Source organism: Ochlerotatus camptorhynchus, unplaced genomic scaffold (assembly GCF_037179485.1).
Source record: "Ochlerotatus camptorhynchus isolate MF236.1 unplaced genomic scaffold, CSIRO-AGI_Acam_v1.1 ptg000263l, whole genome shotgun sequence".
NCBI classification, from domain to species: domain Eukaryota; kingdom Metazoa; phylum Arthropoda; class Insecta; order Diptera; family Culicidae; genus Ochlerotatus; species Ochlerotatus camptorhynchus.
Genome location: NW_027040753.1, coordinates 269,336 through 282,197, shown reverse-complemented (window position 1 = coordinate 282,197; position 12,862 = coordinate 269,336). Strand labels below are relative to the sequence as shown.

General features: G+C 36.9%; 1 protein-coding gene across 6 annotated transcripts in view; it reads left to right on the top strand.

Moving 5' to 3' along the window:
* LOC135705249 (uncharacterized) overlaps positions 1 to 9,948 on the top strand; it is a 215,420-nt gene extending 205,472 nt beyond the window's left edge. For all 6 annotated transcript variants that reach the window (XM_065226869.1, XM_065226867.1, XM_065226866.1 and 3 more), the window contains exons 8-11: positions 8,491 to 8,748; positions 8,809 to 9,050; positions 9,120 to 9,292; positions 9,348 to 9,948. In XM_065226869.1, coding sequence (XP_065082941.1) covers positions 8,491 to 8,748; positions 8,809 to 9,050; positions 9,120 to 9,292; positions 9,348 to 9,401 — 727 coding nt within the window. In that variant the 3' untranslated portion in view covers positions 9,402 to 9,948. The remainder of the gene's footprint in view (positions 1 to 8,490; positions 8,749 to 8,808; positions 9,051 to 9,119; positions 9,293 to 9,347) is intronic.
* The last annotated feature ends 2,914 nt before the right edge of the window (positions 9,949 to 12,862 follow it).

Genomic DNA, 12,862 nt, shown 5'->3' with positions numbered 1-12,862 from the left:
ATACGTTCATTAGATGACCAGAAGACAAAGAACAGCTTACAGTGAAGTTTTAGTCGGAAAGTCAATAGTCAACCAAAAACTTTAACATCCGACCTCACCTCTGACTCAAACTGCTCGAAGACATACCATCAACAGCGGTGGCTACTACTACTGCTGCTGCTACGCCCAGTGATGTCAAATATACAGATTTATCTGTAATCATACAGATTTTCCTCAATATTTCAATACATAAATCTGTATGTATAGATTACATTTTTTTTTAATATACAGATTATTCCAAGGGGGACAAATGTCCCAGATTTATTAAAAAATCCAAAAAATACCCTGAAGTGCGGTGAATTTACTTATATTAGAACCAGGGCCCAACAAAGTCACTTTCAATCGAAAATCGTCAAGCGACTACGAAGGTGTCAACCCTCACTTTCAATTGAAAGTCATTCTGTCTTCTCTTCGAGCAGATCCTCTTCAACATCAACAGAACCACTTTCGATCAGTTTTCATGCTGTTTGTTTTGGTTGGACTCGCGTTCATTTCGTTTTTTATTGTCAAACGAACTTACTTTCACATTGAAGCGAAGCTGTTCGATCCAAATTCGCGCAGTTTTTCTGACTTTTGTTGATTGTTCACTCGGTTCATTTAAGCGCATGCGCATAGATCTGTGTACTGTGATGTCAAATTTATCATTATAGGGTGGTTTGCTTACCCATCAATGTGGGTATTTTTGGAATCGGAGTTACGTCTAGTGGCCGGAAATCGATGACCGACGCTATTTTGAAATCCATTATGGCGGCATTCGATTTCAGAAAACGTGGGAAATACTGACAGCGACCCATCAATTTGGGTATTTTTTGAATCGGTATGACGTCTAAAGATTGAAAATCGATATGCGACGCCATTATAAAATACAAGATGGTGGCTCGCAGTTTAAAAGAAGAGGGAAATACTGTCAAATAGCCATTAATATAGGTATTTTTCGAAACTGGATGACGCCTAGACTGAAAATCGATATCCGACGCTATTTTGTAATCCAAGATGGCGGCTTTCGATTTCCGAAAAAAAATTGGAAATACTGTCAAATCCAATTAATATGGGTATTTTTTAATCGGGGTGATGTTTAGAGGCCGAAAATAGATATCGGACGATATTTTGAAATCCAAGATGGTGGTTTCCCGTATCAGAAAATTGGGAAATAGTGATGCCGACCCATCGATATGGGTATTTGTGGAATCGGGATGACGTCTAGAGATTGGAAATAGATATGCGACGCCATTTTGAAATCCAAGATGGTGGCTTCCAGTTCCAGAAAATATAGTAAATACTGTCAAATATCCATCAATATGGGTATTTTTGGAATCGGGATGGAACAAAATATTCGAAGCCATTTTAAAATTCTTGAAATTTTGAAAGAGTATGAAATTCCATCAAATACCCAAACAAATGCTTTTTTTTAGAATCAGGGTAATGTCTAGAAGCCGGAAATCAATATCCTATGCCATTGTGAAATTCAAGACAGCGGTTTCCTATTTGAGGAAAGGTGTAAATTTCTAGAACGGGGATGTCACGTAGATGCTGAAAATTGACGTTAAACGCCATATTTAAATCCAAGATGGCGACTTCTGGCTTCAGAAAAAGTTGAAAATAGTAATTTCCATTTAATCGAAAAAAGTGTCGAAGACCCATCGCATGTGGGTATTTTCGAAATCCCAGTAACGTCTAGAATCCGGAAAGCGAAGTTTGACGCCAATCTATGATGGCAGCTATTGTGGAATACTGTCAAATACCGATCAATGTGAGTATTTTTGGAATAGGGGTGACATCTAGAGGCTGGAAATCAATGTCCGACGCCATCAAGATCGTGGCTTCTGATTTTAGAAGAAGTGTCAAATATCCTACAAATGGTGTCGAATATCGATTTTCCAAGCCCGATGGCCGCCATATTGGCTTCCAAAATTGCGTCAGATTTTCGGCACCTTCGCGTCGTCACCGTTAAAATACCAATATTGTAATGGCCGCCATCTTGGACTCCAGAATGGACTCGTTAGTTTAATATTCGTTTAATATAAAATAACATTTTGTTGCTACACATGCCATGCCAACCTATATTGTGCGGATACTATCCGGTTACTATATGTTGATGCCTGACGACGCGACACGTGACAAGTCGAATGAGCCCCGAATTGAAGTGAAAGTCGACAGTGAGCATTCATAAGGGCGTATACGCGATGATCGATTCTCTTCATCGATTTTCTCTTTCGTTAATAACTCGCTAGATTTAACGTTTGTCGGTGCGTTTGCTGTTGCTTTTGATGGCCAATGCAACCTGTTACAACTCTACATTGAATAAATTCTACGAAATTGTTTCGCTTAGCTGTAGCAATGCAAAGAGAAAATCGATGAAGAGAATCGATCATCGCGTATACACCCTTATGAATGCTCACTGTCGAAGTGGCAAAAACGAAGGAAGCAGTTTTCGAGTCATTCACTGGATCAATAGAAACAAGCGTTTGCTTCAAATTAAATGAACTGATGTATTTGACGAACGAAACAAGCGATAGTCAAGTCATGTTTGACAGGAGGAATGTTCATCGTGACTCAACAACAAGAAACACAATGGCTTACACGAAAATGATATTGCTGGAAATGAAGCGATTCTGCGGAGGGTTCATTTTCTTTTCTTTGTTTCGAAAATGTAGAACCCTGATTAGAACAAATCCATTTTAAATTCTAAAAATAAATAATATCGTTTTGTATCGTTCACATCTCTGATATCGGGTCACATCTCTAGAATTATAATGTCACCACAGCTAACTGCACGGCCATTCATACCAACTCAGCGACTGAGAATAATTGACTCAGAGAATTTTCTTTCCATACGAAACATACTCAAATTTCGAAGAAACTGCAGTTACTCATAAGCTATGAGTAACTGCAGTTTCTTGCAAATGTGAGTAAATTTCGTATGAAAAGAAAATTCTCTGAGTCAATAATTCTCAGTCACTGAGTTGGTATGATTGGCCGTGTGACAGTTGTTGAGAGTTTCAAATACTCAACGTCTTGGAGAACTGGACTAGAAAAGCAAATTAGTCGTCTCTTTCCCGGACCAGAACGTTATAACAAAATTATATCATGATTATATCAACTTCTGTTATACATAACAACCGTTGATATAATCTTGTTTTAAGAGCTCTTTGGTGAAGTGAGGAATAAAAAATCATCATGGTATTTGATATAAAATTGTTACAAAATTTGTTAGAATAAGCAACAAAAATGTGTTAGCATTAGTAGCACGAAAAATGAAACGGTTTGTTTTATTTTAATTTTTTTTTTATTTAGTCTTGAGCCGGTAGTGAATTTAAAATTTATTTAAGGGCTACGGAAAGTTTTTCACATTGTATTGGGCTAATAGGGTTAATGTCCCTAATGTCAGCCTAAGTATCCCTAATATTGGGCCCATAATTTAATTTCGAAGGCAAGCATTTTTTTGATAATGATGAACTAAAATTCAAACATATTCATTTGTATTGTCCAGATGATGCATTGTTCTACGAAAAATTGAAGCACGGGAGATTTTTATTAGATCCTTAGGCCAAAGTTAGTGCTTTTTCCCCTATTTCTTTTTTTACACCAATCTCTTCTGATTGGGATGCTACACAGAGAAAAAAAATTACCCTAAATTTAAGTTCTTTTTACTTAATTTTGGGTAATTTTGTGTTTTGCATCCCACTCTCACTTTTTGTTGTTGTCAAAAACGGAACGAGAGATTCGACTTTCTCGTGACTATCGTTCAATAAGCTACTAGTGAGTATATGAGATATTCTCAAATTTAAGTCAATTCCCAACAAACAATCGTCTATTGAAGAAACGACTTGTTGGCCATTTTATTCAACTGTACTATTTTTAATAATAACTTCTGTTCAGGCTTTGTTCACACAAATCTGGAGAATTTATTCAACCACAACATTGAACTACTGGTGTTGTATAAGGTATGTCGAGAAGCATTTAATCGACTTATATAAGTTGTAACAGAGTTTATGCGATACAATTTTTGATTATTCAGCGTTTATTAGACATCACTGCTTCCTTAAAACAGTGATTCTGTATACGCTTGATTCTCATGTGGAGTAACGTTTAATTAGAAATTATTATACATTTATTAAACGATTATTCAACTGTGGGAAAATTAACCCGAAAATAAGAGGGACGGGGGGGGGGGGGCAGGGATGGGTGTGTTTCTTAAGTGTGTATTGTATTTCATTATTTCTGACGTGGCTCGCACCGCACAGATATTAGAAAATTAATTAAATACTTATACGTGTCGTTGTATGGAATTCGAACCATGTACCTTCCGATCACCAGCCGCTTGCCTTGTCATCTGAGCTATCCTAGAATTCATCATATGGGCAACTCAATAATCAATAAAAGCTTGCTTGAAATTAAATATCTATCAGCACTCCCGATCGCAACTATAGCTCCTTCAAGGCCCTGTGGGAATGATTAATTCATTCATCGTTGTTTTAAAGAAGACAAATGTTGCCTCTTCACATCTCCAAGTCGAAAGAAAGGGTGCTCGGTTATATTTTAAACTAGATTAATGCATTCATTATCGTGAGTCATGTGATCGATGATTACTATTTAAATTAATTATGTTCTACACAAATAAAAAAAAAAAAGGTTTGAGCTTCGGATTGAACTCACGACCTTCTATTTGGAAAGCGGAAACGATAACCACTCCATTACTGATTTCGCCTTGTTGTAAGACTAAATCAGTGTTGTCGAATAATGAATCTAATACGTCGATTATGAAGCATTTACAAATCCTGTGATTGCTACATGGACACATAGTGGTATAAGAGCTATTATGTTGACTGTATTCACCTTTATTCAGCAATATTCTAAAGCAATGCAATGAAATTTAATAATGGAGCTAGAGAACATCTATTAGACGTCTAATAAAGCATGTTATTAAATCAATTGAAAACAGTCGAATTAAAGTGTGACTGTATGTACAAATTACACTTATTCAGTTTGTTATTAGATCGAACTTCTGGCGTTGAATTGGGAATACATTTAACACTTTTACAGCTTTAAATAAGTAAATTAATCAGATCAGAGAAAACAGTTGAATAAATGTGCATCTATCGATTTCAATGAGCTTTTTCAGCACATAATTCGACAACTCTTTTTGTTCAGCATTGTACACTGTTATACAGCATTTATTTAATATACACTGAAGTCTTTTTTTGTACACGGTTTTTTTTTACGCGGTTTTTTTTACACGGTTTTTTTACACGGTTTTCCACGATTTACACGGTACGTTTTTAACGATTTCTCGACAACGATACAACCTATCGACTTGATTCCAATCACATTATCCGTTTCAAGCTATTTGTAATCGAATGGCATACTTAAAAAAAATCACAATTTTTGGTGTAAATACAGAAATTTTTAAAATAGGGTTTTTGATCTAATTTCCGTCCTACTAAGGACATCCCGCACTTTACCACGCTTTTTGAAAAGCGTTTGAACAAAACATGGAATGTTTTTATCAAAGATAACTTCTAAATTTATCCACCTTTCCATACGTACCGTACCGTTGGATTTGATAAAGAGTCAAACAATTTTGAGATATTATTAAAAATCTAACACTGCTTCTTGCTTCTAAATTCGTCCTACGCGTTTCAATTCCGTCCAAACGCATTGAAACGCCATTAGATTTTCTTCGTCCTACTGATAAACGGAGAAAAAGGGGATGCGCTAGGAGCGCTTCTTTTGTTTTGAGAACAATGAGCGTAAATATGCATACAACGCGCTCTAATAGGGTTTATGTCGTAGCTAATGAACTAACGCATCGGAACAAACGTATTATTGTTTTGTGCATGGTGAAATCATTGATATTATTGATGATTTCTGCTCGATAGAACGGAAATGGGCGATTACGACGAAGTAGCGCTCTGTCTATATGGACCATATCATGCTTTAATTACAAATTGCATCAAAATCCGATTTTTTAAAATCATTTAAGCATGCGAAAAATCAAAATCTCGTTGGTTTTTTTTTACACGGTTTTTTTTTTACACGGACCGTATCCCCCGTGTAAAAAAAGACCTGAGTGTATATGCTTATTTGTGACTCTGAATTGTTTGTTGGGTGGTATAAGAGCTATTTTGCTTAGTGTATTCACCTTTATACAGCAATATTGTAAAGCAATTCAATGAAATCTAATAGGGGCTAGAAAACATTTATAAGACGTTTAATAAAGCGTTTTATTCAATCAATTTAAAAAAGTCGAATTAAACCGACAATGTATGTGTAAATTACACTTATTCAGTTTGTTATTAGATCAAACTTCTGGTTCTGAATAAGGAAGACGGGCAACGTTCATAAAGCTTTTAATAAGGAAATTAATCATATCAGAGCAGGCGGAATAAAGGAGCATTTATCGATCTCAATGAGCTTTTTTCAGCACATAATTCGACATCCTGTTTTATTCAGCATTGTACACTGTTATACAGCATTTATTCAATGTGTATGCTTATTTGTGACTTTGAATTGTTTGTTGGGTTGAACTTAATTTTGGGTAGAAAATACTCACGAGTAAGTAATTTTTTTTTTCCGTATTTAAATGTAAACTAATATAAGCGGTTTACTGAAAATTAGCTTGCACGGTTCCGTGTAAGAATTAAATATATCATTAAAGTCAACTCTCCCTTACTCGATCCCTCCTTAATTCAATTCTCCCTAACTCGATGGAAATCCAGGGACCTCATTTTGCAAGTCGAATCAAACTACCTATCCCAAAGCGACTAGGCTACTATATATTGATTCCCTAAAACCTGAAAATGTTACGTTGGTGATTAAGAATGCACAACTAGCATTATAAAATTGAAATTGTCACTGCAAGACACTTCTGATCAAAAGGCTTACCTAGATGTAACTATCTAGGAACGATTGCGCAATAATAGTGTGAACCAATGAACCAATGGAGAGCAGATGATTTCTTAAATATTTTAACAACAATCTAAAAATAGAAAACACTCAAAAATATGTTACCCAAAAACCGTGTTAAAAAGTCCAGTTCATACCCTTTTTAGTTTTTACCCTAATGGGTTATTTTGTAACAAGGTGTGTTAAAAATATGATATAACCCTAACAATAGTTGTTTTATTCTTGATAGTATGTAGAAGATTTCTTTTTATATTTTTTTTTTGTTATTTTATTTACTAACGGTACATGTTTTATAACAGACCATGTTACGAATAATTTTATATCTCAGTAACACAGTGTGTATTATTTCTGATACTGCGGGTCATTCTCCCGCAGTTCTGAAGTAACGAGTTAACGTTACACTCATCGTTACATAAGAACAGGTAGAGAATGAAAGAGACGAAAAATGCTCTTTGGTGAACCTATTCTCTATGACATTGGATTTGATATGATGTGATATGATATGGAGAACTACCACTCACTGTAGCCAGACAACTGTCGGTAGACTGTGGACTATCCTCGCTGTTCAACTTGATCAAGTTTAATAACCTCTAATTGTACTGAACTTTCCATTATATGAAGAGCCAAAACCGGTTTGAGTGAATCCGTGGGCAACATCGTCCACGAGCATTCACGGGATAAATGAGAATCTCCTTCCAACAACAGGATCATACAACCGGTAAAAAAACAGGCCATCCAACAGGAGGATGTCCCAATGAGTGGGGAGAAGAGCCGGTCCTCTTTCCAAGAAATGTTAAAGACAGGGAGTTAGCATTTCCATTCTCCCCGTCCATTTCGCTTCAATCGGGTGCCCTTTTGAACTCTCCCGTACCCATGCTTTTGATACCGTGGGTTTCAATGCCATAATCGAAGCTGCGCATTATCAAGGGATCCCTTCTATTATTACCAATTGGATTTACCAGATGCTCAAAAACCGAAATCTCTTCTCAACCTTTCGCCTAGTAGAATCTAAAGGAGGAGTCTTGTAACCACTTATTTCGGCCAGTTCAAGGTTGATATAATGAAAAATTCTGAAGGGTTAATGGACATTTCCTTGGTGGTGTTTTTTAAGAGAACTCGTAAGGAAATTCTAAGTTGTTACTGAATTTAATTCCAAGATAATTATAATAAAAATTTCATGGGAATTTTTAGTTAAATTTCAAATTAACGCTAAATAGAATTCGGTGGGAATTCAAAATGCATTCTGAGGCGAATAACAAACGTTATCTTAGGATAAGTTCAGTGAAATTCTCTGATTTCCATGGATATCGAATATTGACGATATTGTGAAGATAAATTCAAGGGATTTTTCCAGGTATTTCTTCAACGGTGTTTCTGAAGAGAATTATAAGGTATTTCTGCAAAAAAATCTCCATGAGATTCTGAGGAAAATTTAAAGTGAATTCGCATATTTTTTGGGAGCATTCCAAGGATATCATTACATGTTAGCATTCTCAATAGAGTAGACTGATAGTTCTTCCACATTCTCATCAATTCCTATTTCAGATGTGACAACATCAAGGACTGCCAAAACGGCGAGGACGAAGCAGACTGCAAGTTCTGCGAACGGGACGAATACCGTTGCCTGTCGAACGACAAATGTATTCCGGATAAATGGCGATGCGATCAGTATGAAGACTGTCCGGATGCGTCGGATGAACTGGACTGCTACTATGATGAACCGACCACATTCCCGACGGGATTCGGTAGCCAACGGGAGTATCCATTCGTACAGGTGCAAGTGCCCAACAGTCCTGTTAATGGGTAATTTTGTAAAAACTATAATTTGTTTGATTTTCTAAAATTTCTAAAATTTGATTTCAGCAAACCATATTTGACGATCACCAACGAGGATCGGGAACGAAACCAGCAGCAGGAACGTAAGGCTCGTCCCTATCCAGACTATGACACCTCGCGAGAGGACGAGTATGAACCGACTGCTGCAGAGAACGTTCCACAGGTCAATCGAAGGAACCGAACCGAAACGGTTGAGAACCGAACGGAACGGGTGGAAGATCAGACCGAAGCGGAAACCAGCCAGACAATTTCCGTTCCCAAATCTTTGAGTAAATCAACATTGAGTTGATGGTTTAATGCCTTGAATTACATTAAATGTCGCATTTGTGCTTTCGCAGGTAACTTTCAGGACAGCAAGGAAATTATGATGACTTCAGATTCCGAAAATGACTACAAGTACAGTAGCACAAGTAGGTCATTCCTTACGACCGCCCACGCATCGCCTTGTCCCGAAGGGGAACTGCGATGCGTTAGCGGTATTTGCATTTCTGTGAGCCAACTGTGTGATAAAGTGAGTTAATTTTGTAATTATGTACCTTGGTGAATAATACTGTTACTATTTTCAGGTTACTGACTGCGCCGATGGCGCCGATGAAGCCATGTGTGTTTATAAGGAATAATACTCGGTAGAGGAACAAACCGAATCCAACCAAGACAAAAACTGAAACCATGACCAGAAAGATTTTTTATATAGCATAGCACTGCCCAGAGATTGATTCTTCTTTCTCCTCTCTTTCCAGTTTAGAAAAGGGATATGATCGAATTGTATTTATAGAGTGATTTTACCTGTTAACTTGTTATTAGTGCCGCGGAGCAATTTGTTAGCCTCATAAGCCAAGATATGGAAGCATCTACTCTGCATCACATTTATCGTTACCATTGTTGAAGAGTTACCCCCATGATGTGTATTATTAGACGATTAAGCGCTAGGACATTATGTGTAATAATTAATAGCAGATAAGCTGAACGCGTTGGAGTGCCGAAATAGTCCACAAAATGGGAAGTTTTGTGGAGCATATTACGCGAAGCCAATGTTTGAAAATTACATTCAAAATTTACGTTCTAATCGGTAGCAAAGCGTTGTAAATAAGCCATTTCTATCTTTTGACTCATTCCATATAATCTGTTGTAAATCTTTTTTCAATAAATTTTACGTTGATTACTTAAGATGGAGAACTTTTCTTTGAATCACAAGTCCTTTGGTTTTTCAATCAAATCATTTATTTGAAAGGCTCAATCGCGGGAGCTTTAAGAAACCGTTATTTCTATGTTAAGTTGAATGTTTACAAAAATCACTTAAATCGTTATCTAGTGTGGGTGATGGAGAGAGGAGCTTGGAAATAGTGTTTCGTAGTCTCATCAGGACGTTTCACATGCTTTGTAAAATCCATAACGTGGGTAGATCACCTTTTCGTGGTACGTTACGGGATGTAAGATCTACCACCAATTCCTAGTCCTGACTACTTCAAACTAGGGGAACAGGATTTTTCAGTAATCCAAGGAACACATCTTAGCCCTTGTTACTTTTTATGCCTTGTTGATAGTGACAAGACTCGGCTTTGCCCACCGAAGATGATCTTGAAACAGGGAAAAAAAAAGTTAGTAAGACTTCATCTATGTGATTCCCAATCTTATATTCGTTGTTCCCTAGTTTGAAGTGGTTAAGACTAGGGTTCTAATGCATGGTCATTATCGGTGTCATTCCTTAATTTTGTTGCTAAGGAATCAAATTTTGACTGATAAAGGGGTTCCAACACTCCGAAGGGTATAAATAGCGGGACATTTCAATTAGAGTCGGATCCTTGCGATAAATGCAAGAGTGGCAACTGTAAAAAAATCGAATACATCATCATTTCTCAATAGTGATGGAGTAATACAACACTAAACTAAGGACACGGGATATACACAATAGATCAAATTACTGGTCGCAGTGGTATTAGGTCCCGAACAGAGGAAAAAAATCATGGCAATAAGACAAAATTATATTAATGAAAAAAAGGCACAACAAAAAGGTTACCTTACCTCATATCTCCAGTCCTACGCTACGAATTCACATGAACTCACGTATTAGGGTTAACACATCACGAACAGCAGTATAATTTGGGGATTCTCCACCATCGTCATCAATGGCAATCACGCTCCCGCTCTTTCTCTTGCCGGCGAGAAAAGTATGACTCATTTATGTACACTTAGAGTACCACCCGAGCGAAGACCACGACGGAGGGTGGTAGACCGTCGAAGCAAAACAAAAATATAAACATCGCGCACGATAACATAATAGTGCTGCTGTTGTGTACTATGCCAGGCCCATTCCACCGACCATTCAGCTTTCCGGACTCCATCAAAACTTGTATGGGAGGGTGGGCAGCAAAGATCGCACGGCCGATGAGACATATTTACGCGAATTGCACAAGACTTCTGACCTCCTTCGATTGTGATAAGAACAATGTAAGGGTATATGCCTTCCGATGGAAGATATGTCAATCTACAACAAAACGCACACACAAAAACGCACAAGACGTAAAGTGGGCTAGTGGGCAAGAAAGGATACTATAGACCATTGATTCTCAACCTCAGGTTCGCGAACCTCCACTAAGCGAATAGCACATAGAATAGAAGCGAGCTTGACCGCGTGGTGGGGGAACGTTGAGAATCGATTCCATAGACGAAATATGCTGGTTCAAAGCATAGGAAGCACGATGGCTTCGGTGAGTAAGAGGGAATTTTTATGAAGTCCTCTTCGGCGATGGAAAATCCTTTTTTTTTCCTGCTGCTATCCCAAATCAGATGCATGACCTAGAAGAAGCGTAAAACCTTGAACAGATTTTCAGATTATTCGAACCCGTGGATATGAATAATCGTTTCTTTTTACGATGCAGCGTAGACATTTGATTTGCAGATGGCTAAGGAAGCTTTTCAGTTAAGGGCTGCGATGCGATGGCATGGAACGGACGAGATTCAATTGATTATGTAATGTAATATAAAAACGAAAAAAGTTTATTCAGCTTGCAAATCGACTTCGTTCGTATGGAAATAAGAAATATGTCTCGAAAGAAGTTCTTTCTGGTGGATTTTATTTGACTACAGGATTTGATGTTTTCAATTCTTCCTGGCTTTTGCGTTCCAACTGCAGCACATACCCGCAATTGAATATTCTTTTAAGCACTTTCACAGCTCATCATCATAAGATATCTACTTACAGCATAATTTTGTATGCATGCATATTGTGTTACGAACATTCTTGATGTTTAAAGACCATTCTAAAGCGTGCTACTGCCAAAGTTTGGTTTAGTTAGAGTCATACAATTTGAATCAAAATACTTTTAGTTGGGAAAAATATATAAAGAAATATATAATATATAAGAAAAGAGCCAACAGTTTCTTCGGTTGTCATGGTTATTGTTATCAAAAACAAAAATAAATCAGATCGTGTGTCGCGTGTACTTTACACAAAGGGTAATTTTCAAAATTTTCAAAAATATCTCAATTTGTTTTGGATAAGATATTGTCGTCAGCGTATTAGATATTAGTAATTAGCATGGGATTTCAATTGCCTACGTAAATGTTTATGATCGTATTCTTTGTAAACTATATAAAGTAAGCGCCATAACGTGGGTAAATCACCTTTTCGTGGTGCGTTACGGGATTTAAGATCTACCACCGATTCCTAGTCTTGACTACTTCAAACTAGGGGAACAGGATTTTTCAGTAATCAAAGGAACACACCTTAGTCCCCTTTTTTTTCCTTGTCGGGTATTTTATTGACTGCGACTATTTTTCTGATCTATTGTGATATATTCCCCATTTTTTTTTGACGTAGAACTACGTCTTTGTCGACTAAACTGGGGTGCAAATAAAAAAATATGTGTGATGAAGGAGTGTTAGGTTTTGAACGCTTGTAACTTTGTCATTTATAAATGAAATTTAAATCCAAATGCGCCAACCGATAGGATATTACATTACGAACCTGCTGAAATAAATATTTTTCCAATTTTTCTGTAATTACACTTTTGAAAATGTACAAATGATAATTTTATAACTGTTTTCATGAAATAAGCCTTTTTCCCAAACCAAGTCATCA